At 37.9% G+C, this 25981-nt stretch overlaps 2 protein-coding genes across 6 annotated transcripts in view; one reads left to right on the forward strand and one right to left on the reverse strand.

The window, feature by feature from the left end:
- The window catches only part of LOC306663180 (WD repeat-containing protein 41-like), a 45190-nt gene extending 31075 nt beyond the window's left edge, over nucleotides 1–14115 (forward strand). Inside the window, 6 exon segments of the mRNA XM_079143582.1 lie at nucleotides 630–740; nucleotides 5250–5434; nucleotides 8061–8182; nucleotides 9386–9474; nucleotides 10441–10574; nucleotides 13855–14115. Coding sequence (XP_078999708.1) covers nucleotides 630–740; nucleotides 5250–5434; nucleotides 8061–8182; nucleotides 9386–9474; nucleotides 10441–10574; nucleotides 13855–14007 — 794 coding nt within the window. The 3' untranslated portion in view covers nucleotides 14008–14115.
- A 3047-nt stretch (nucleotides 14116–17162) lies between these two features.
- PDE8B (phosphodiesterase 8B) overlaps nucleotides 17163–25981 on the reverse strand; it is a 212931-nt gene continuing 204112 nt past the window's right edge. For all 5 annotated transcript variants that reach the window (XM_079143574.1, XM_079143572.1, XM_079143573.1 and 2 more), the window contains 5 exons: nucleotides 25736–25953; nucleotides 24340–24460; nucleotides 21762–21929; nucleotides 19439–19568; nucleotides 17163–18863 (listed from right to left, as the gene is read on the reverse strand). In XM_079143574.1, the coding sequence (XP_078999700.1) occupies nucleotides 18754–18863; nucleotides 19439–19568; nucleotides 21762–21929; nucleotides 24340–24460; nucleotides 25736–25953 (747 nt within the window). In that variant the 3' untranslated portion in view covers nucleotides 17163–18753. The remainder of the gene's footprint in view (nucleotides 18864–19438; nucleotides 19569–21761; nucleotides 21930–24339; nucleotides 24461–25735; nucleotides 25954–25981) is intronic.

Below are 25981 nucleotides of genomic sequence, written 5' to 3' on the forward strand. Positions count from 1 at the left end.
ACTGATTGGGTTATTCGTTTTTCAGTGTAAGTTTTTTGAGTTCTTTACATATCCTGGAGATTAGTGCTCTATCTGAGGTGGGTGTGGCAAAGATTTTCTCCCATTCCGCAGGCTCTGTCTTCACGTTATTGATTGTTTCCTTTGCTGAGAAGATGCCTTTTAGTTTGAATTTATCCCATTTATTGATTCTTAATTTTATTTCTTGAACTTTAAGAGTCTTGTTCAGGAAGTCAGGTCCTAGGCTGACATGGTGAAGATTTGGGTCTACTTTTTCTTCTGTTAGGCACAGGGTCTCTGTTCCAGTGCCTAAGTCTTTGATCCACGTTGAGTTGATTTTTTTGTGTGCAGAGTGAGAGATAGAGGTTTAATTTCATTTTGTTACATGTGACTTTCCATTTTTCCAAGTACCATTTGTTGAATAGGCTATCTTTTCTCCAGTGTACATTTTTGGCACCTTGTCTAGTATGAGATAACTGTATTTATGTGGATTTGTCTCTGTGTCTTCTTTTTTGTATCATTGGTCTGCCCATCTAAGAAATGCTTGCTTTTTGAGTAGAAAATGGTACTTCATCTTTTTTGAACATTTTAATAGAACAATATCTGTTTTGTTTTTTTTTTTTTCCGTTTAGTAATTTTCAGGTTAGTAGCACCCACAGAAGGATCACTGAAATGGGAAATTATTGAAGTTAAGCGCCTCCTTGACCACCAGGATAATATTCTCTCATTGGTTAATGTCAATGGTAAGCTCATTATGCACATTTATATTATGTACAATTTTGTACTTGTTAACCTATTCTGAACTTCAGTGTTTTATTCCAGGATTCTTAAATAACTGTTATTAAAGTAATAGATTATTAGGGATTATCGTTCTTTTTTTACTCTAAGCTTATGCCAGTGGAGCTGAACAAGATGTCTCAAATGTTGTCAGGTCTAAGAGTTAGGCATAAGGAAAATAGAGTCAGGCAGCAACAACAACATAGAGGAATGCATAATTATCTCAAATGCCACTCAGTAGCTGTGAGATGATCATCATAACCTATGATGACTAGTGCTCTTAGCATTGCAGCATTCTTGGCAAATGGTTCTGGCCAGTTCTTCTTTCATAGAGAAGATTGGAAGTAGCTGACCATATTGTACAATATCACATAGCAAGGTATATATTTAAAGTGGAATACGCAGAATTTAAGCCAGTTGCAGTCATGATTGAAGAATCTCAGAGAATAAGAGATCAGCAGAAAATGAATCATGTCTGCCCTTCCTATAGTTATGAATTTTAACTTGCCAGATATCCTATTTGGCTCCATATATGATGTTAGTATCTATGAGCTGAAGCTGACATCACATGGTAGGACAGGCTCACAAACCACAGATCTTGGTATTTAGCTAGTTCACTTGCAAATGAGTGACTGATTATGTTATCAGAATTCTACTGGGTGATCTGTATATGAATCATGTGAGAGAATTCTTCTGGTAGAGACTGCAAGTGGGTCCTGTAAGGCTCCTGTGGATATGAGATAGTAGAAGGGGACTGGACCCCAGCCTCATATTGATCTGAAGCCTGGACTGGCTCAGTATTTTGTGCACAATATTTTGTGTAAACATGAGATCAGGGGAAAGAAGGGAACCAAGAGCACCAAGGGTAGTCTCTCTTTGTGTGCCATTTAGCTACATTTTCAGCTACATTAGTGAGAATGTCCCTTCCAGCTCCAAAATCTTTCACCCAATAGCCATCTTGTAAAACTCAGCTGTACGTTTTCCTAAGACCCAAATTGTCTACAGTGATAGAAATAAGAATGATCAGTAGTGCGCCTTTCATTGTCTCTGGGAACTTTTTCTCTACTCATGGATAGTAGCCCAAAAGACCTTTTGAAGCCTCCCTGATAACACTGAGCCATAAGCCCCAGAGCTGCTGAGAAAAGCCTGGCAATGTTCTGGTCTGTTACGCTGGTCATGTCTAATTGTCTTGTTTTAGTGTTGAAGCAGTGATTCCATTGAACCAGTATGGTTCCTTAAACGAAGATGATGGGCTGTTCCTGAGATAGCCTTAACTTCATGTTCTTTCTATAGTTGTGTGTGGTATGCAAAGAGGCTTATAACCTTTTTTTTTTTTTTTCCTGGTAGTCCTGGGAATTGCTAGGCAAAAATATTCTACCACTAGCTATGTCCCCAGCCCAAGGCTTATAACATTCTAAGAAAGCTCTTTCAAGTATTTCTTTTCCAGATTCTTAAAGGAAGGAAAATGGAAAGCTGATGCAAAAAAAAAAAAAAAAAAAAAAAAAAAAAAGTTTACAAAAGTTACCAAAAACCTGTGGTACTTTCTGCTTTATAAACTCCATGACTATAAAATTATACTGCAGATGATAAATAAGGCAAAAAGAATATTTAGCAATCATATGTGGCCAGGAAGTTTGGTAATGTTTGAAAAGGATTGCTAACCATCTGATCTTGTACATGGGCATGTCAGTGATGTTGCAGATTTTGGTGATCCTGAAATAATTATGTTGTTCAATTTCCTCCTCCAATTTCTGCATTGCTTCTTTGTCCTCACCTGCAAACACTGAAAGATGTGGCCAGTTACTCGGTTTCTACCTCAGGGAGTTGGGGGAGTACATGTTCAGTGAGGTAGACCCAGGGCAACTTTAGAATGGTATACTGGAACTTCCACAAATGTGAATAATATATACACCAGGAGATTTGCATGCCCAGGAAGAGATTTCCTAAGACAGACAAACAAGATGACCTTGCAATACCCTCTGGCCAAAGACTGTTTCTCCATTTCATTCCTTTTCTTGCTTTGTGCTGACAGAATGGTCTGGTGATCAGTAAGCATTGGTATTAGCAAGGTATGGATAGACAGATGCCAGGTCAGATTTTCATACTAAGTAGCTTGATACTTAGAGGATGAAAGTCTACCCACTAATATTACACCATTGAGGCTGTTTGGTGTGAAATATTTTGGGTGACTTGTATAGGAATATAAATAATTTACAGAGCCTTAGACTATGTACCGATTCAGATGAATGCCAGAATTTTGTTTTTGCTGAAAAATTCCAGGTGGTCGTTAATACTGTGTTTCTGTTGCATAGGGGAATCACAGGTACTTGGAGGATTAAGTCAGCAGACGGCTGCATGACCTCAGTGAGTTAGCTCTGTGTTATGACTAAGATGCAGAACCAAAGTCAGGAGACATCTATACTCTCAGTTCTCTGGTTCTTTTACAATTTGAGTGAAATTGAAAAGAGGAAGATAAAGGATGAAAGAGAAGGTCATAGAAAGATTTGTACTTTTTTAACTTTGTTTCTGTCTTGAGATGAAAATTGAACTTAATTTTCACACAAAAAACTCTATAATCTGTTAATAAAGCTACCTATTATGGCCTTGGAAACAAGACAAAATGTTTACATGTATGATTTCTGGCAATTTTTATATCTAAGAGACATCTGGTTATTAGAGATTTCTGTCTTTCTGGTTTACTGGATAAATGGAATAATTAAATCACAAGTACTCATCTGTGCCTTCTTAAATCACATGTCACTGGATGTTTTAATACTATTGATGTGGAATAATAATAGGGGCTCAAAATAATACCAGAGACTCGAAAATAACGTTTTAGATAGATCTTTTTAAAATGGCTAGACATGTATTATTTCACTTGATATTTACGGTCTTTCTCATTAAATGCATGAGAAATCTAAGATAAAGAAAGGTTAATGATTTTCTCAAGAATGCCTGACTAATAATGGGCAAAGCCAAAGTTAGACTAAACTTTGGTTTCCAGACTCAGTGTATTATTCTGTTCTGTCTTACATCAAAAATGTAAATCAAAGCAAATTACATTTTTAAAGGTAATTTTTAGTATAGCAGTTTTACATTTTCTAATAAATGTATAGTGTGTAAAGTGTCTTGACCCCTTGACTTCATTTTATTTAAATATATTAAAAACATTATTATACCAGTTAGACAATCATAGAAGAAAATAGTGAGAAGCACTTAAAAAAAAAAAGAATTAAAATTAAAATCATCTCATCATTCAGTATTAAACACCAGTCCACATCCTTCTAGGTGTTTCTAGGTGTTTTTCTGGGCATAAATATATATGTGTGTATTATATTTATATTATATATTATATATATAATATGCTGTTTTATAACAGTATCTCATGAATATATTTCCTTGCCAGTGTGAAAACATACTTTTAAAACTTAATTTTCAGTAACAGCATTACTATTTCATTTTGTGGATGTCTGATATATTTGATCTCCAATCAGATGTTTAAGTTGACTTCAGATTTTTAAGACTGTATTTAGCAACCTTGTATATGGCTTTAATACATTTCCCTCAATGTAAATTCCTAGAAGTGTGGAATTGATGGCTTGCATTGTTTATGGTTTTGACATACATTACCAAATTAATCTTTGAAAAGATTATTTCAGATTTACACCAATATGTACTACGGCATTAGCAGTATATGAACATGCTGATTTCCTATGATTTTGCCAATATTGGGCATTTTTCTGTCTTATAATAAGGAATTTATGAATTTCAATTTATAAATCTATTAACTTTTCCAGTTTGCAAGTCAATAAGTGGTTTCTTGTTGCATTTAGATTTCTTTGATTATTAAAGGAGTTTAAAATTTTTCATACATATTTACTGATCACTTGTTTTCCTGTTTCGTTCCTTTACACGTTTTTCTGCTGGGGTATTTCTTAGTGATTTCTGAGAACTCCTTGTGTACCAAATATAGTAAGCCTATTTTGACATGTAAGTTTCAGATTTTCTCCAGCTTTTGCCATCTAAGTGTTCATTTTTTTTCCTCTTATCAAGAAGATATTTACTTAGATCTCCTCCCCCCATTCCCACCCTTCTTCCTTTAGAGCCCTTTACCACTTCATATTCATAAAACTATTCATCTTAATTTTCTTCAGTCCTTCAAGTTCCTGTAATATTTAATCTATTCAAAACTTATTTTGGTATACATTCCAAGGTAAGATTCTTTTATTTTTATTCCCAAACTTGACTAAACATTCCAGTGTGTAATGTAATCATTATCACATACTAAGTAATTAAACTTAAGTCAATTTGGTCTTTTTATTCTATTTTATTAACCTTTCTGTTTGGCTTGTCTAGGTATCTCACTGTTAATATTATTGTGATTTTATAGACTATTATTACTAAGTATTCCATTAATTTTTACCTTTAGCCTAGAGAAAATGATTAATAATTAGGTATATGTGAACTTTGCCTAGATAAGAGTTTTGTCACGGGCTCTCATGTTGGAGAGCTGATCATCTGGGATGTCCTTGACTGGACCATGCAGGCTTATGAACGCAACTTCTGGGACCCATCTCCACAACTGGACACCCAGCAAGAAATAAAACTCTGTCAAAAACAAAATGACATTTCTATTCATCATTTCACATGTGATGAAGAGGTAAAAAAAAAAATTCTATACTTTATCTATTAACTTTTTTAATAAGCCCAATTTCTGATTTTTAAATTTTAGTCTCATAATGAACATAAAAATATCATTCCTATGGTTTCAATTTGTACCCTTCAAATGGTCTAATATTTTACAAGGATTGTACCACTTACATTAAAAAAAACATTTTTAAATCTTTGCTCCTAATATTCAGGCAAAGAAGTGATTAGATGACTACAGATTTAGAAACCCTATTAAAATTTTGTGTTGGAGTAAATAATCCCATAGGATTTGAGGTTAATGCTTAAAATTGTTTTCAGGACACTAAAAATCCTTTTGAAGATTCTGGTACATTTCCTAGAGGGGTAAAAAAGTAAAAAGTAAAAATTCTAGCAATGTTTCTTTTAGTTTGCTGACATCTGGGCAAGGTAATTGATTAATTGCTGCTGTCCATACATTACACCTTGATGTTCTTGAAGCACTTGTGCTATAAAAGATTAGTACCAGTGGATTTCTGAATCTTAGCTCTGATCTGACAAAAATAAACAAACACATGTCTGTGGTGACCTATGCTGTAATTCCAGCTCAGAAAGATCACAAATTCAAGTCCAGTCTGGGCAATTTATCAAGTCCCTGTCTCAAAATAAAAAGGGCCAGGAATATAGTTCAGTGATAGCTTTTTGCCACTCCCTAGTACTGGGGGTGAGGATGTGGGGATCTATTAGCCTTAGGAACTCAGAAAAGGGAGAGTTACTTGTCTAAACATAATCACAGAGATGTAAACATTGAGGAGAGGGACTGGAGGAAGCTTTTCTTTTACTTTATTTTGTCTCTTTATTTCTGATTGCATACATGTTGTTATTTTAAAAGTTCAGTAGTTGTGGAAGGACTTTTATTTTCTTTGCATCTCTCTTACTTTAAAAACAAAAACAAAAGAATAGGATAAAAGTGGGTAAAAAAATATATGAACAGGGCCAGGGAGATAGCTCAGTTGGTAGAGTGCTTGCCTTGCAAAGCACAAGGCCCTGGGTTCAATCCCCAGCACCACAAAAAAAAAAAAAAAAAAAAAAACTACATGTACACTAAAGATTAAGTTTCTATGTATCCCAATTTAATTTTGAAAAAAAAAAAAACACATTTATGTGATAAAACAGTAAAGTCTCAGAAAAGATTTCTTAGAGTTATAGCCCTAAAATTATATATAATTTTGTATTTTTTCTCATTTGTAAAGTTTAGTATTTAAAAGTTTTTTTCATTTTGTATTCCTTTTAAAATTTTTTGATTGATCTTTATTACTGCTATAAATGCTTGAGAAAGCCTTACTCAATTTTGCCCAATTTTCCTTCCTTTGTTGGGGGTTCTTTTTATCTCCTATTAGCTGTTGATGATGAATGACTGATAGTGTGTCTCTCTTGAGTAGATGCTACCCCAAAGCTCAGCAGTTCTCTAGTTATGTTTATAATTTTCTTCATGACCTTACATAAATCACTTAAACTCCATGTACTTCCTGATCTGTAGAATGAGTCTATGGGGGTTTAGCATTGAATGCAATCCTTAGGGCTCTGGATATTAGCACTTTGGCTAGCTGTTTCCTTTGGTGTGCTTGGCACCATGTCTCAACTTGCATTACTGAGAGCAGAGTACTTGGTCCTGAGAGTCAAGGGGATCATTCAACATTTAGACTCTGGGAAGCCTAGGGACATGCTTCGGTACAGCTAGTGTAGGTCTGAGTTGTGTTTGTAGCCTTACAAGTAGGATTGGAGGGCTCAAGGTCTCTGGTTGAAAACAGGGAGGAAATCTTTAGGAATTTTTGATAGGTCTGCCTCTTGAGGTATCCAGTGAGTAAGAATGAATGATTCCAAGACAAGTGCTACCTGATGTCTAGTAACTTAAAAATAATTTCAGAAGCTAGGTGGTGTGGTGTGAGGAAAGAGCAAGAAACTGGAATAACATGACCTTGGTTTTGATATTGAGTCTGTGTCTGGATTCTTGCGTGATTTTAAACTTTTTAAAAATTTAACTTGCTCATCTGGAAAATGGCAATAATGCATGCTTTTCCTATCTTAACAGTATGGTGTGAGGCTGAAGTGAGGTGAACATTGGCAAAAATGCTTTCAAAAAATTAAAATTGTTTAGTAGAAAGGTATTTCTAATATTACATAGAAAAATGTTTTTTTGTGAAGCCTTCAGAAGATCTTATACTTAGAAAAAGTATAGCATATGCTTTTTCAATCATTTATAGGTCCCTTATTGCTTAAGATGTGGGGTGCAAGTGATTTTGCTCACATTTTCCAGGCAAAAGAAGCTAAGTAATTTCCCAAGGATAAAGTGTTACATAGATAGAAACCTAGGCTGCTGGTAGGCCAGGCTGCCAGCCATAGCTCCTTCCTTGAGCTCACATTTCAGAGAGGAAGAAAGTAATGTTATGCAAAGGCTTTTCTGTATTAGTTGCATCAAAGTACCAAGCACTAAGGAAAGCTTCATGCTTTGACGCTTTGAACTTCAGAGGGCAGAACAGTAATTTGGGCTGAAAGCTGGGAACAGGGAAGGTAACCGTGGTTTTTTGCTGTCACACGAGGACTGTGAATCTTACGCATTAGTTTTATGCCCATTTTTTTTTTAAACTTCTCCCCCCTAGAATGTATTTGCTGCAGTTGGAAGGGGTTTATATGTGTATAACCTTCAAATGAAGCGTGTGATTGCCTGCCAGAAAACTGCACATGACTCCAATGTCTTGCACATTGCCAAACTTCCAAACAGGTACAAGTGCCATCTGTTCTGCAGTAGATGAAAGTAAGTCACGGTTCCCAAGGCTGCCAGTGTAATTTCTCAACTGACCAAGTTACCTGGCTCTGTGGCTTAACCTGCTGTGTTCTTTTGGTAATGGAGAATGCCCTATGGCTGTCTCTAAAGAAGGGTTTATTTACAGGAACCAAGGTTCAAGTGAATTACATTGAGTTTCATCCTAAAAAGAGATGATTTAAAATTTGGTTTTTTTTTCTTAATAATTGTTTTATTTATTTATTTTTATGCATTGCTAAGGATCAAATCCAGTGCCTCACACATGCTAGGCAAGCACTCTGCCACTGAGCTACAGTTCCAGCTCCTGGTTCTTTTTTTTTTTTTTTTTTTTTTTTTTTTTAACAAGTTTAAAGACTGTGGCATTTAACAACATACTAATTTTCCTTTTTATATTTTCTATAATCCCACCTTGTTGTTATGTGTTTATGATCAGAATTAAATGGTAGGGAGTGGTTGAGCACTTGCCTAGCACATGTGAGGCACTAGGTTCCATCCTCAGCACCACATAAAAATAAAATAAATAATGATTTTGTGTCCATCTACAACTAAAAAAAAAAAAAAAAAAAAAAAAAAAAAAAAAAAAAAGATTTTAAAAGAGAATTAAGTGGTAGGCTTTTCATTGTCTAAGGCTTCGAAGTGAGGGTTTTCCTCTCAGGGTAGCTATGGCTGCTGAGTTTCTAGGGATGAAATTATGGGAAGGCAATAGCATAATTTTCTATGCAGGATATATTTAGAGTAAGAGGCACCCTGAATACAGATGCTCAGGATATTGTGAAAATGTAATACATAGTTTCCCTGAATGTCTTTTTCACCCATTCTGGGGATCAAACCCAGAGTCTTGCACATGCTAATAAGCAAGTGCTCTATCACTGAACTACATCCCCAGTCCTCCTAGATGCATTTTTTAAATGGACATAATAAATTTATAGCATTGAGTGGATGTCACATAGTATATGTGTGCCTTTCCTGGTGTGTGTTTAGTTTGCATTGTAAAGCCACATTCAATTGTGATTTTTATGAACTCCTGCCAAGAGCTGGAACAAACAAACAAATCCCCCACCAAAACAGTTGAGGGCTCCAGTGATTTTTTTTTCCATTGTAGATTCAGCATTTGGTCTTCCATGGTGCTCTCTCTGTATTACTGATTTTCTGTTCTGACAGGCAGTTAATCTCATGCTCAGAAGATGGCAGTGTACGCATTTGGGAGTTAAGAGAAAAACAGCAGCTCACAGCTGAACCTGTACCAACAGGTGTGTGTCTTTTCCTGAAAAGGTAGCCTTCCTCTGTCTCTCCTTTCTCATATGGCAGGCAGAAGAAAGGTGATTGTGCAAAGCCACAGAAATAATAGAATGTACTCTAAACAGGCATTACATGTTTACAGGAAGTATATGCTAATGGGAAACAAGGAGCTACTTCTTAATATTGCCCTACAGTAGAACTCCATCTTTATTTTATCTCAACTGGAATTTTAATGTTTTGTGGGCAAACTGTTATTTTCTAGTAGTTAATTTATATTATCTGTAATTCTGATTGGTGCACAAACAAAATTTTTACCATCAATTGTCAAACTAAAGTGTTCTTTAGTCTTGAAGCATTATCATTAACTTCAAACTTCACTTATGGAAAAAAACACTTTTCTTTGTGATCACCTCACGAGCTCTTAACTTTTTGGTGTTCAGTTTGAAAAATTAAACGCTAGATGTTTGAATGAATTAGTTACCAATGCTGATTAGAAATCAGATACTGGTTCCTCTAGTTTCCTCTGGTTCTTTTGACTTACCTGAGGTCCCAGGGTATTGTGTTTAACACATACACACACACACACACACACACACACACACACACACACTGCTTTTCCTTGCATTTTATTGATTGGTCTAAATTGTGTCCTCTTTTAACTAGACTTTGTTATTCAAGCCTTTTATTTCTCTTTCCTAACCTGTGTTTGTGTGTATATATTAATATACCTTCATCAATGGGTGAGTAGGGGCAATAAAAAGAAATTAGGAACAAACCTTGTCAGTTAAAAAAGATGAAATAAAATAATGAATTTTAAAGACCCTAGTGTAGTGCTTTTATCTGCTTGGTAATGTAAGAGTGGAACATCTTTGCATTTAAACAGTCTCTGTTTTTCTGGTCTAATATTATTATTGTAAGTAAAGCTCAGTAGTTTTAGAAATGACAATTGATTGCATTTTTTTTTTTTTTTTTTTTAGGATTTTTTAATATGTGGGGATTTGGAAGAGTGAACAAACAAGCCAGCCAACCTGTTAAAAAGCAACAAGAAAATGCCACTTTGTGTTCACTGGAGCTTATTGGCGATTTGATTGGACATTCATCCTCTGTGGAGGTACTGCTTTCAGTAGGGTGCAATGTCCACGTGGTTCCTTGCTTCTGCCTTGCACTGCTCTTTACATTCACTTTGTCTCAGAAAGACCTGTACTTCCTTTTGTGGGTTTTTGTTATATCTGAACATGGAATAGGATAGGTATGGGTAGTTAATCCTCTTCCTTTACAGAGAGAGGATTTGAACAAATAAGTATTGCTTTTAAGAATGAGCTTGGTCACCATTTGTGAGATAGAGATGGTTGACTAATGAGGCAACGTGAATAATGTTGAATATAGATGTGTAATAGGAGTTAACACAGTGGGTGTAGGGTTTACGGTTAAATGTCTGGAGTTAAGGACTTAGTAGAATCTAATTTTAGGGATGTTGCCGCCCGCAGCAACAATCTTGCGGATATTTATTACCGCCTGCAGCAACAATCTCGCGGGTATTTATCGGAGGTGGACTGGAAATAAACTACTTCTATTCCTGAGCTGCTTCCTTGCTTGCTTGCTTATTCTCCAGCTTATAGAGGAAAAGAGGCTTGCTTGATTTTAGAGGAAGGGAGGCTTTGAGAAGGAGTTTTAGAGAAAGAGGCTTGCTACACTTTCAGAGATCTGTTTCTTCTTAGAGTTCTGCTGCTGCTTCTTAGAGGTGCGTCCTGCATCCTGCAAACTAAAGGTGCGTGCTAAAGGTGCTGTCTATCAGAGGTGCTTCTTAGTGGTGCGTCCCGCATACTGCGATCTGTGATCTGCGACCTAGAGGTGTGTTCTTAGTCCTCCGCTCTGCGATCTGCGATCTGCCATCTGCCTTCTGCCTTCTGCCTTCTGCCTACTGCCCACTTATATTCCCTCCAGGAGGCAGAGGGTAGGGCCATGCCAGTTAAGCGAAGATCAGGCGAGGAGCCAACTGCCCAATCACAGCAAAGGTCAAAACGAGCAGGCACGAGCAGGAGCACTCAGGAACACATGTGCACGCGTTGTGTGTGTGGACTCACTTGAATACAGCCAATGATAAAGCACTTGAGTGTGTCTATGCTAACCCACCTCCTCACCACCAATGTGATCAAAACAACTTCTGGCTGGCTGCCAGGTGCCATCTTGGTGTAGTCCGCATGGCATAGCCCCCAACACAGGGACCTATCAAATTCACGAGCAAAGCACTGCTTTCACCTCTCTGATGAACAGTAATTTGTTAGCTTTATAAAACCTTATACCTTGATAATCATTGTGCATATATGAAAATAGTTGAAAATTATAAAAAATGAAATTCTAACCTATGGAAATCCAAACACATTACTGTTTACTACAGGCATGATTGCCTGTAATGGAGGAATAAGATCAGTCAAGAAAAGGAGGTAATTGGAATTTGTGACCATAACTACGTAAGCAGAACCCTAAGTAATGAATTTCCTAAATTTTTTTTAATAGCTAGGGAGGAACAAATTATTTTTCATCCAAATGGACATTCATAATTAGGAGTAGCAGTAGCAGCACACTGGCTATTGAGCATTTCCTGCTTATCAGGAATTAATACTAGATTATCTAGACACTAGAGTTTGCAGAGAAATATAAAATATAGTCCCTGCCCTCATGGATCTTATATTCTAGTAGACAGGAAGGCTTTGTCTTATCTACACTGCTTATGATGGACCCAGATGAGTAGTGGACAGTGAATACTCAGGAATTAGAACATTTCTTGCTGAATCCTATAAATGTTGACACTTGAGCTGAACTCTGAAGGTTAGGTAGGTTTATAACCTTGTCACTGTGTGCTCCCTCTGCTCTTCTCTACCAGGTAGCTCTGTTTTTAGTTTTTTTTGCATTTTGGGGTTTTTTGTTTGTTTTACTTTATTTTTGCTTGGGCATCCATTTGTAGCCTGGGGTGGTGAACGTGGCATGTGGTAGACAAGGGCAAAGATAGCATTTACTTGGTGGCAAGGAGCAGACTGGCTGTGCAGGAGCATTGAGTTCCCACAAACAGATATTAGTGTGAGAGGAAGATTGAGAAAGAAGTTCTGGGTCAGGCTGAATAGTGTAGACTTTGTTTTTTAAAGTAGTAGGGACCTGTTAAAGATTTTAAGTGGTGAGGAGACCTTGAAAATGGCACATCTGTCATAATATAAGTCAGTCAGATTCTTAGGAATTTTCCTGAAAGTGTTCATACTTCAGTGCTTTTAAAAAGCCTCCCTGGCTTCATTGATAAGAATTTAGTGCTCTAAATTCAGTGTAGGAGCTGTCTCCTGAATTTCCTCATCACTTTTATGTTTTGATCCTTGCTTTCTGGCCCACCCCTTTTACCTGTGTACTCAATTCTGTCTTTTCCAGTCTCTTAATGGATTTTGTGCCTATATAATTCCCTCCTCACTCCTATATGTCTATGAGTTCTCACCTGTGGCCTCATCCTGCTGTCTTCAGAAATGTATGTTACTTTAGAGAACACTCTCATTCTCTGGTTCTTTAATGTTTGTTCCTCTCCTGTATTTCATTCTTGCCTTCAAGGACCTCATCCTTTTCATGGGTTCACTTACCCCCCTCCATCCACGGTGTTCATGCTGCCTTTTCATCCACATTCCACCTCCAGCCTTTTCCCTCCCTGGACACACCTCTTCCCTTTCCTTGCAGAGTTTTTCCCTGAAGCTTTCTGTAACCTCAGTTTTATTTTGAATCTCCCCTTTTTTTAAAAGTTTCTGTGGCATGTTATAGTCTGTATTACATTATTTAGTATCCCATTACAGAGTTTTTCTTTTGTGCCCTAATTGTTTCAGCTAAGGTTTGGTTTTCCCTCAAGAACTTTCTTGAGGGTAGGGACCATAAACATACCAAAGACACTTAATAAATGCTTGTGGATAGATTGAGTCTATCCACTGTCATAGAGTTAAAATCAGTGTTTACCATGGGAAATTTGGAATTCAGACACTTTATCAGCAGCCATTGGTACATAAATAATGATTAAGTAAAGCAGGTACAGCAGGACCTGTACCTGAGAGAATCTTAAAATCAATACTTGAAGAATTAGATTATGATAAAGTTAGAAGATACTTTGGGAATTCACTTTAGAAAAATATCTGTTACTTATAGTTCTGTAGTTGAGCAATATTAATAAAATTCTGACTATTAAAATATTAGTGATTGTATTTGTATATAACTGTTACCAACACTTATAAATGAAATTTCTCATGAAAATCAAAGCGCTTTACATTCAAATCCAAGGAAGTCTTAAGGTATATTTTGTACATGCTATTCTTGTATCAGCCTCTTTTCTTCTTAGTTCCTTTAATCAGTTGTTTGAATTTTCTTTACAGATGTTTCTGTACTTTGAAGATCATGGACTTGTGACTTGCTCTGCTGATCATCTCATTATTTTGTGGAAAAATGGAGAGCGAGAATCTGGATTGCGCAGTTTAAAATTATTTCAGAAATTAGAGGAGAATGGTGACTTATACCTTGCTGTCTAGTCTAAGGAGCTGGGGATACCTTGCATGAACTTGAACATCAAATACAGAGTAATACTCTGAAAAATATTAATGTATTGATTATTTAAATTTGTATTTTTTTCCCTGTTGGTCCACAAAATTCTGCATGTTTGAGTTTTTACACACCTACAAACCAGCAAAAATTTGCTTCTCAGGTATTAGGACACCCACCAAAGAACATACCACAAGTTCTCCATTGGCCTTTGTGCTGCTGTCAAGGTGGTGAGTGCTATGTTTTGAGTTGCTTAACGTGAACCTTGTGAAATGGTGGAAATAGAGGTAAGAGTAAGTAGTAGTTTTATTTTGGGGTTCCTTTTACAGTTTGTTTGATTAAGAATTCTCATGATAAATATGTCCTTTCTCTACAAATTTCCCTGGCCTTTAATAACCATCAGTGTTCTGTAGAACATGTGTGAACCTTAACCAAAATAGGAACTACACTGGTCAAGTAGTGATTTTTTTTTTTTTGGGTACCAACAGATTTGCTTAAATTATTAAAAAGTTAGTTGTGGCAACTAAAACTCTTACATACTAAAATCCATAGGTTGTCTTATGAAGGTGTACTTCTTTCCCAGTGTGAGTTGGCCCTGAATATTGTTGACCAGATTAGTATTAGAATAGCAGTTGCCCCTCAGGTGTGCCAAGGATCGGTGCTAGACCAGCAAAGAAGCACAGTGTTTCCAGAATCAGGACTGCAGCTGAAAGTGCCTGATTGACCTGATCTCCATCTTAATATGAAATGCTCCTTCTGTGTGCATTGAGATTGGATCATCTTCATCACCCCACCAGCCTTGTGACAGAATACACTCACTTTTGGTGCCGAAAAATAAAAGTTAAAAGAATTTTCCACAGTAAAAATGTGGTGGGTTTAATTATGAAATTATTCTTAATCTGCTGATTAAAGAATCCAAAGAAAGGGCAAGGTGACTGATGTTAGGTAGCTGATCCTTCTCAAAGAACAGGTCTGCATGTTTGTGTGTTCATTACAGACATACTTCCTAAAGGGAATCTTTATAAATTCTTGTTTTTACTGATCTGAATATTCCCAACCACCCGTAAAGACTGGCAGAGTTAAGGTCATCTAGGTAGACCAATGGCATAATGTCATAAATGAGGACACCTAGGACTAAGAAGGTAAGGCCTTGGGATAGCTAGCTGTGCCTGTTGTCACCACTGAGCAACTTTAAAAACAGTAATTGAGGAGGATGGAGTGAAATAAAGGCTTAGATGACTATATGACTACCACTTGAGGAAAGCCAGTTAGTGTTTATAGTCATTATTGCTGTTTGAATTCACAAGAAAAACAACTTTATAGAAAAATACACTAAAACTTAAGCTACTTCTGTTATTCCGTGGAAGAATATAAATGTGAAAATCAATGCTGCCTTTTAACCAACAAAGTGTTGTTAGCAAGGCATATTTGAGGAGTCACACATAGGCAGCTTTAGGGGACTTCATCCTGATGGTGGAGCACGGTAGCATCCCTAAGCCAGGCAGATGTGCATCAGCTTGGGATCACTTTGGTTAGGTGTCTTCAGACTCATTTAAAGCTGTTAATTTTCCTCTATAGACTTTCCCCACTTTACTAACTAACTTACTCTTTGCAAAATTTACATTGGATCATGAGAGTAAAGATGTTTTCTTAAATTATATAAGACATATGGAATTCAGAGATTTTTAACTTTAATTTCTTAAACTGTTCTGGGAATCTTGAGAGAGTGATCTGTTTAAATGGAGTGGTTGAAACCATACATGAGTTCGGGGATCAAACGGTACCATGAAGAAGTGAATCCCTTCTGTGATTATTCTCCAGTTAACTACTTTTCCACCGTTAGAAACTTGCATGTTCAGAATGCAGCCTCCAGCCCAGTCAGAGGACTTGATGGCTTTTATCATGAGAGCCCCGAGATCAGAGCTGGAGGGCAGCAGCATGATTCTGGTGAGGATTTAAACTCAATTGCTACTCAGTAATTACATGTAGACTATTGCTAAACTTTGAACTTCAGTTGAGAATAAAAAGATAATTCAGGTCAATACATAATGTGCATTGTTTTTCTATTTCCCAAGCTTAGCTTTTAACACCTGACAACTAAAACTAACACTATGTATTATACCTTGTTGTTTTTAAAATATTTTTTTAATTGTAGATGGACACAATACCTTTATTTTATTTATTTATTTTTATGTGATGCTGAGGATCAAACCCAGTGCCTCACACATGCTAGACAAGCACTCTACTGCTGAGCTATAACCCTGGCCCTTGTCATTTGTTTTTTAAAATACTTTTACCTCAATCTCTGGCTGTATTCACATACCAAAAGTTTCACATCATCTTTTCCATTTGTCTCAAGTGGAATCAGTGCTGATTATGATTGTTCTTTGCCCAGAAGGCTAACCAGTCCTGAACTCTTAAGGGCAAGCAAATTTGAAAACCTTAAGTTAGAAGTAAAGAATGCCAGCAAAGCTATGGGATCATTCTGGGTCAAGTAACAATATATGATAACTTTTCCTTCTTCTCACTAGTAGTAGTAATAATGTGACTTTAATTAGTTTTTTTAAAAAACTACATGGTATTACATGTATTAGCAACTGAATATAAGAGGAAATTGTAAGATAGGTTTTACATTATGTGGAAACATATATATATATATATATATAACCTGAAGGACTATTTCTAATAAACTGACTTTATGAAAGAATGTACTTGTTATCTAGTAACTCAGAAAATTACACTCTAGAGTATTCTGATAAGGAGCAGAGCTGCCCTGAAGCTTTAGTACCTGGCTGTCTTAAAGCATTTACCATCCACACTAAGGTTTGAATACGAAGTTGATCTGACACAACACTGAGTAAACTGTAATGTTTCATCTAGAAGATGTCAGAGATCTGATAAATGTTACTTACCAAGTGGAGCTGACAGTGAGGTGGTTAGGAAAAGATTGTCCTTGCCTCAAACAAGCTTCTGAAGCCTAGTCAAATTACTTAGATCCTTAATATGGGATTCTGGCATCCTGATTTTAATGTGTTCTGAAAACAAAGTGTGTGACTCATGAAATAAAGGACACTAAACCCAAAATTTGAAATTATGAAAAATTTAGGCCAAAGAGGTAAAATAAGAACAGCTGTTGGGAATGAAAAATGGCTGTAGGAATTTAGTTACAAGTACTTCACAAAAACATTTCATCACATTTACATAATGCAGCATTACAATACAAAGCTGGCTGTCATCCTGACCAAGCAAGTTCTCTTATCATCTAACAAAAATAATTTAGATACATTTTGTCGCATGGAATTGTTGTATATGTTTCCATTTTTGGTACAAAATATAGAAAAAAACATTGGCACATTATGTAGTGGTAAGTCATTTTTTTCTTCCCATGTACCAGTTTTGAGTGTTCAAAGTAATTAGTGATTCAATTAATTCAGTCTCTGTTTATACCTCTTAGAATGCAGCATGGAGTACAGAGAAAGAAAAACTAAGACATTTTGCTGAGCTTCTAATGTTCATATACACAGAGAAGTGTTGGCTGGTAAAGAAAGGAAAATCTCAAGTCTGACTTCTTGTGAAAAGAGCTGTATAAAAATATGCACTTGTGCTTTAGAAGCTTTTAGCATACAGTTAATAGCTTAAAATAGTATTTACTGCCTCTCCATATGCCTATTTTCTGGTATATTTACACATCTTGCAATCCCTTTTTTATATCATTAAAGCAAATGGCATGATCTCAAATATAGATAAGTTAAAAATATCTGAACCTTGAAACTTCCCCATCCCCTCCCCAAATATATATGTGTAGGTGGTGCACGGCACGACAAATGCCATGGGCTTAGACCCAGAAAATTTAGTTTGTTTTAATAAAAATTTTTAACAGCAAATGTATATAAATTTTTCTTTTTTAAAAAAGCTTGTCCAAGGGCATTCAGATTTAATGGCTTTTATATTAATACTCAGTGTAGTGCCGTGTGGCTCCCCTGTGAGCCGTAAGTAAGGGAAGCTCATGGATTCCCCCCAAGTACAGTGCCACTTCCTCCCCAATCATGGATGGCTTTCTGTTAAGATGAATTCCTTTCACAGGAAGGAGGGTGACACAGGCTGCTGATCCTCATCCAGAGGGGCACACACCAGGCCAAGGCAGCATCCTAACTGGGGTGTCATACCATCAACCCAGAAGATCCACCTAGCCATAAAAGCTGTTGAAGCTTTATCAATAATTTGGTCCTAGTTGTTTTGCTCATTTTATGTAGCTTTTTTCTTAGATATACCTATTCAGATAAGCTTCTTATGAATCCTTTTCTTGAGGAAAATGGTCAAGCTAAAGAATGTTGGTGACTTTTGTAGTCAAGAGATGAGCTGAACACTAGCTAAGCTACTTGGCCACCATCCAGGGGATGGGCTCATAGGTGCCAGGGTCTTTGCTTCTCGTGTCCTGCTAGTTACCGTGAATCAGCTCCACAAGGCTTCACAGGATGATGGCACAGCAAAGGAGTTTGCCAAACATTTGTTCTGTCACTAAGTGATCATTCAAAAGAACATATATGTATTATTTTCATGGAACATAATTTTCTAAAAATGAAATTTTGGGACTTGCGTGATTCAGGGTCAAATATTAAACATTTGCTCTTTAACCAATACCTGTCATTATAATTGTAAAGGAGAGCCTCTTGTTTATACTACTGTGATTCACAGTGCCCTTTGTAGATCAAGAGGTCCCCTACTCTGGCTTGGCTTTAGCTGTCAGAGGGAAGCCTCAGACTTTTGCACTTTAGGTCATCTAATGTCTTCCAGTGTTTGTAGTTATCCGCCAAGTGCTGCATCAGGGCCGGCAGATGTGCAAAGGCTGCAAGAACATAAAAGAATCAAAAGAAATCTGTTACATTAAGTTGGATTGCTGGAGCATTTATTAGGCTGGGGCTCTCTGAGGGAAGTTTGGGATTATAATTGGAGCCATACCCAAGGTCAGGCCTTAGGCTGCAAATGAACACAAACATTAGGAGGATAAGCCATTAAGCTCTAGTTTCTGAAATATAGACAGATCCTTCTTGGAAAGCTGTTCATCAATGACATTAACCTGTAATTCAGTGTGGATATAATTTTTTTTTTTTTTTTGCATTCTTTCTGGAGTTTCCTCCAATGAAAGAATAAAACTGCTACATGCTTTGGAAACCTATCCTTTGAGGAGGTGAAGGCTTGTTTATCCAGTTGTCACATTCATTGAGTCTTCTGTACTCAAGGCTTTGGACCAGGTGCTGGGGACACAAAGTGCACACCTCCCTGGCCAGAAACAGCTGACAACTGACTTTTGAAAAAAAATTTTTTTAATCTGCCTCTAGGACCAGCCTATGTCACTAAAGATAATCTTCATAAAGTATAACAAAGTGTTCTCTGTAGGTGACGAAACAGTCACTAACTTACCATCCCACGCATCAAACATGTCTGTTATGAAGTAGTCGATGAAGGAGATCTGGGACTTGGGGATGCTGCAGGTGTTCCGGTCAAACACTGGCATCACCACTGGCAGCCCCTGTCTCTTCTCTTCATCAGTCTGTAAGAAAAACCACCACCACACAGGGTCATGGGCACATGAAGAGACTTCACAATGACGGCATGTTTCTCCAAACAACTCTGTGAACATGGTAACCATCCACTTTCATACATAAAGAAACAAACTCAGCAAGGTCCTGACCCTAGGTAAGTTGGCCACCACAGAAGCTGAAGTGACTGCACTCAGGGTTCTAACACTCAGAAGTCTCTTATTTTTATGCTATACCACATTCCCTCCTAAAGCATTTTAGGGCTTAGCCCCTTTCTGTGATCTGTTTTCATTATTTAGAAATCACAACTATTTTCAAAGTCTGACCAATACTACTACCCATACCACTACTACTAATTGACATTTGTACCAAGAGAACAGAAGCAACAGTGGATAAATCATTCTGACAACTTGACATAAATTGAGGAACTGGCACCAAATGGTATCAACAGCAATAGTCATTGTATTTTAACCGTCACGTGCTTACGATTTAAAAAAAAAAAAAGTTTCACTGAAGAAATGACCTCTTGAAAGCATTAACAATTCCTAATTTTATTAAATCTCACCCTTTTGAGTCTATGTCTTTTTTTAATATTCTGCATGATGAAATGGGAAGTACACAGAAAGCCCATATGCTACATACCAGCCTGGTTTGATGATTATCTCCAGGAATGGCACTTATGCAATTGAGTTGTGAGCTGAACTAGCTACTTTTTTCCATGAAGCACTATTTTTACAGAAGAATGACAGACAAACTGTGATTGTTATGATTTGGGTATTAGCTATGCAGTTCTCTCAAGGTACATGGAAATCTGGGTACTATGCACTTTATGGTATAATGTGTATAAAGCCATACTTCACTAAGCTGCATAGTAAGATCCACATTTCCTGGTGCTATATTAAGCCAGAAGCCAGCTGATCAGAGGCTGTGTTTGTAACTTTTTTGATTTTTAGGTCACGTTGACTCAGGGAAAATGATGCCTAAGTAGGAAGCTTACATCAGTGAACTTAACAGTGATTCTCTCCCATTCCCCATTCACACACTGAGAATAACTTGGAGTAGGACTTCAAGTCCTCTCTGTGTGGGTTCTAGGAAGCCCATTAATGACCTCCTACCAGAGTTTGGCTCTGCTCACTGGTTTCAGAACAGTTGATCAAGTAGCCTTAAAATATCCAACTGGTGTTCAAGGAGTAATTTGGTTTTTTTCCCCCTCTCTTCTGGCAAGCTCGGAACTGCCTGTCCTACTTTTCTTCAATTCAGCAGCTCCTACCCAATCTTGCAAGCTACAGTTAGCTTACCGGGTTCTCTGTTGACCATCCTCCTTCCCAGCCCTGCTAGACATTGTTGCCAATTCATTATCCTTCAGTAGTATATTCCAGCCAAACAGATGCCCCAAAATGCATCACTGTGGCTACTTATCTTCTATCATACACATACACACCAATCCTTAGAAGCTTTTCTCTGGAAGTAGGGCTATAGTTCAAATGGCACATGAGAGTCTCCTCTTTTCTGAATTTTTCTTAATTCCTCTTTTTACTCCCACAGTGAAGGTGAATTACATGTGGCTACTCTCCTTATATAAAAAATTCTGCATTTCCTATGAATTTTGCATAGAATTCTTTGTTTTTCCAGAAAGTCTTTTTGTATTTCCACATGTACACATTTCTATACCCTTCAGGGGGGAAAATAGCTCTAATATTACTTCCACAAAACTCACCTTTTATCTGGAAAAAATAGTGAATTTCTGTAGCACTTAATATATATACACTTCCTTTAGATGTTCTTCCCCCGCTCCCCATGTGGGCCTATATATGTGCACATCCCTCCCTGACTGGAATGTGAGTGACCCATAGCAGGATATGTCTTACTCATGTCTGTGTTCCCAGAATGCATCATGGAGACACTAATACTGGTAAATGAATGGGGGATTTCCTAGTTCTTGTGGAAATTCAGGATCTGACAATTTGAGGATAAAATTTACTTCCATGGGCTCAGTCTGTCCCCCTTCCCCCAGAGGGACTTCTCTTTGGACATTAGTTAGCCCCTTCAGAACCAGAAGTCTCTATCAGGGAGAGGAGAACTGCTTCCTTCCAGGGAAGAGTTCAGTAATTGATAAGAAGTTACTCAGCTGGAGGACCCACAGAGTTCTATGGCCTTGGACCCATTTCTAGAAAGTAAGTGGAGCCTCCCCGGAGGCAGCGCACCTGTGCAAAATACTCCTCGGAGATCCTCCCGGCCCATTCAATGCACAAGTCCAAGGGGCGGCATGGGTTGGCCACATCAGCACACTTAATCATCATGCGCTTGATCAGGATTTGATTTTCTGGAAAGTTCTTCCCAGTAGGGTTGCATTCACAGTCGCTGCCCTCAACCTGGAACACATGATCAGATTAGGGCTGATTCACGATGATGGTGAAGTCACATGTGCTCAACTCACCAAGGCTATTTTGGCATGACTGGACTCAGCAGTCAAGAATTTTTCTTTCCTTAATTCCATTTATAACATGCTGATATAGTCTTAAATACTCAAGTGATATGATCTAGTATTTAAAAAGTGAAAAGTCCCTGTTCTCACCCATCCACCCCCTTATTTCCAGTCTTTTAACCAGAGGTAAAGACTACTGGCAATTTTTGTGTCTGAGCAATTCAGTATGTAATCTTAAAGGAGGGTGCCCTTACCCCCAGTTTTTCAGAAAATGTGTAAAAGCATAGTTTTCAGTTCTTTAATATGTTAAAGGTGGGAAAATGGCACACACCATTTTGACTATTTCTTCATTTATTTTTCCTAGTTCCCATCACCAGCTCCTCCTCTCCTGTACCTTCTGTCCTACCCCTCCCATTCATTTCATTCTCACAAGGCAAGTGAATACTTTTGTTTTCTTGGCTGATCTAACTGGGTGGTAGGGAGTGTAAGCCATGTAAATTTAGGGTAGTTGGAGCAAGAGTGAGCCAGAGCAGGAGTATGTGTGTTCAGTGACATTTGAAGAGATGGTTGATGTGGTTTGAATGTGAGGTGTCCCAAAAAGCAAATTTGTGAGACAAAGTTGGTGGGTTTAGAGGTGAAACAATTGCAATTTGAGAGCCTTAACCCAAACAGTGTGTTAATCCCCTAACAGGGATTAACTGGATGGTAACTGTAAATGGGTAGTGTGTGACTAGAGAAGGTGGGTCCCTGGGGGTGTGCCTTTGGGGTACATATTTTGTCCTTATTGAGAAGAGTCTCAGTGTCTGTCTGTCTCTGTCTCTCTCTCTCTCTGCTTCCTGATCATCATGTCCTGAGCTGCTTTTCCCCACTACACTCTTCCACCTTGATGTTCTGCCTGGCCTTGAGCCCTGAGGAATGGAGCCAGCCTTCTATGGACGGAGACCTCTGAAACTGTGAACCCCCAAATAAACTTTTTCTCCTCTAATTGTTCTTGTCAGGTCTTTTGGTCACAGCAGTAAAAAAAAAAAAAAATCTGACTAAAACAATGGTCATGCACTGATACATGCTTAATGGGAGGATATCAGTGGTTCTGAGCCCCACAGCCAGGTCTGAGAGTAGGTGGACATACATGCAGTCACAGGCCAGTTACAGAGCCTGGGAAGCTATTCTCCACTCTCAAAGGCACCATTGATTTAATCATGTGGAAACAGTTAATTAGTTTTCTAGGACTCTGCCAAACTGAGAGACTGTAGGACATTTAGGGAGTTTTCATTTTGTTTTGAGACTGGACTTATTTATTAAAGCATTGACAGACAGAATATTTTCAAAAGATTGTTCCAATTGCTGAGCAATGGGAAGATACTGCTTACTATTAGACCCCACAGTAAAACATAAATCTCAATATAAAGTTGTGTCTTACTTGGATAGATGACCTTTCCAATTCTAAATTCTATGATTTTGTGTAGTTTTTATCCTCAAAATCCTTAGATACTTGCTCCCACAAGACTTTGGTGGAAGGGGAGAGCCGTGGCATTTACTGTGGAGTTCCTGTTGGGAGGGGCTCAATACTGGTGAGATGGACACTGTCCTTCCCTCTCAGTTGGTCATATGATGTGTTCTACAGTCTGCTTACTGATCATCATGTTACCTTAAAGATAGCCATTCATCATCCATCCATTTCTCCAACCTCTTCTGCTCCAGAAGTTGAGCAGAATGCTTTTCTACCTTTGCAGGGCTACGAACAGCTTCATGGTTTCAGAGGACAGTTGATTTAATCTTAAACAATAGAAATGTGAACTCTCTGTCCCTCGTTCCTAAAACCCAGATTTGTAAGGACCTTAAGGCAGGTCCAAGGTACAACAATAAGCTTAAAAAAGAAAAACAACTGCCCTTTTCTTCTCTAATCCTTCCCATTTTCATTATAGTCTTTGGATACTAGCATGCTTTTAAGATGAGTCACAGGAATAAGGTTTTTTAAAATATTCTCCAACTGTGAGCTCTCCTAAGAGCTCCGAGAGCAGAATTAGAAAGACCCTGGCTCCCCAAAAATGCCACTGTTCATGCTAGTCTGTGCTGGTCTATGGGCTCCTTCCAGCAAATTCTCTGGGCCTACCATACTTTCATCACCACTGGCTTTATCTGAGAACTTTTTTTTAAAAAAGAACTCAGAGTTGCTATGAACACTGTCAATCTATTCTTATCCCCAAGAAAAGAAGTAGCCAGGACTTTCAACCCTTTACCAACTCTAAGCAAATAACCATCTTGTATTCAAGAGGGAGAAAATGCTTTCATGCCAGAGTAGGTGCTCACATATCAAAGTGCAGTTTGATGTGTCTCATCACATGGGAAATGCTTACCTCAGCCGCCATTGGCTTGTTGATGCTGTTCACAAATTTGTTCACATGTTCAAAGTGTTTTGTCATCTCTGTTGCCAAAACCATGTCAATAATAGCCTGGCGCAGTGTTCGATAATGGTTCCTAAAATAACCAGAAGACAAAGAGCCTTGTTCACATCATATCCCAAATTAGAACTGTTCTGCTGCCTTTCACCATGCTTCCCACAGCCTGGGAGAAAGCTAGCCAGAGGTAAAAGGGTACAGATCACAGAAACATTTGCCTGTTCATCCTTCCAATAAGCCAGGATTGTGGACACTATTCATTGTCCCCAGTGACAGGTGACCCTCATATTAATCATGAATATTAAAAGAAAAGAAGGTAACTGTTGTGTGTTGTACACTTATTTTACAATGTGAGTCCCTTCTCCCTTTCCTTGCAAACAGGGAGGCACAGGGAGGAGAAAGTGATAGGCTGGGATAGCACCCTGCTAAGCTGTCCCTCTAAATTCTGTGCAAACAGACTCCTATGCAGAAAACTGTCATGATTTCTTCTTCTGATGAAATTGGAGGAGGTTTTCCTATTAATAAGCAATTCCTAGCTTGCAACTACTAGAAGTCATAATGGATAGAACATCAACCCCAAATTACTATCTAATTTCTATCACTTTCTAACTTTAAGAGCCAAAATGGAGGGGCTGAATAAAATTATCTATTAGAAAAATACTTTCTGTAAAAGTTTACAAACAAGTCCTTGATACTTGAAACTAATTTCCCCAGATTTCTAGAGACCAAAGTGATAAGCTCGGATAGACAAGCAGTCTTGAGGCCCAAGTGAGCTCTGTGCCCTCTACTAGGAGTCTGCCCAACCACTGCACAAGAAATACCCATAGCTTGACCTCAGGGCTGCTCATAGGCAAGAAGAATTGTTCCTGTCTGGTCACATCTCACCAGCTTTCAGCAGAAGAGAACTCACAGTGAGGAAACCCTTCCCAACCCTTTGGACTCCAGCACTTCTACTGAAACCTCCTGAGATAGAATTTTAAGTGGCCAAAAACTGAGCTGTGAAAAAACAGTAGAGGACACATTTCTTTGCATTACACAAAAGATAAGATGTCCTCCTGAGAGGGTAAAAATATCTGCTAGTCTAATTAGTAATACAATCAATATTTAAGCAGTCTTCATAGTATATAAAACATTTTCATGAACTAACTGAACAACATTGAGATTTAAAAACAAAGGCAGTCTGAAAAGGAAAATTAAGTTTACAAGTCTAAGGTTATTATTTTGTTATCAGATACAATGCTACAACTATTCTAATTTCCACTTTCCCCTAAGAGGAAGCAGAATATTCAGAGAAGTCAGGGAAAGCTGATTTTAGCTTTGCAAACCTGAGCACAGGAGTCCAAGCATAACAAACCTGTCAATGTTCTTGAAAATGTTGCACTTGGTGTCCTTGACTGTGAGCTGGAAGGCCAGGGCTGTATGGTGACTCTCCAAGACTGCAGTGTCATTGTAGAGCACAGCGAGTTCACTGCCCGCATTGCACAGGAAAGAGTTGGTCCTTCCTGGGTGATCCACGTCATGAACTGTGGCAGCAATCAAGGCTGCCACCTCATCCAGCTGATCCAGGCTTCCCTGGGATAAGGGGGAAATGACGTTGAAC

The sequence above is a fragment of the Sciurus vulgaris genome (genome assembly GCF_902686455.1).
Source record: "Sciurus vulgaris genome assembly, chromosome: 6".
Classification (NCBI taxonomy): domain Eukaryota; kingdom Metazoa; phylum Chordata; class Mammalia; order Rodentia; family Sciuridae; genus Sciurus; species Sciurus vulgaris.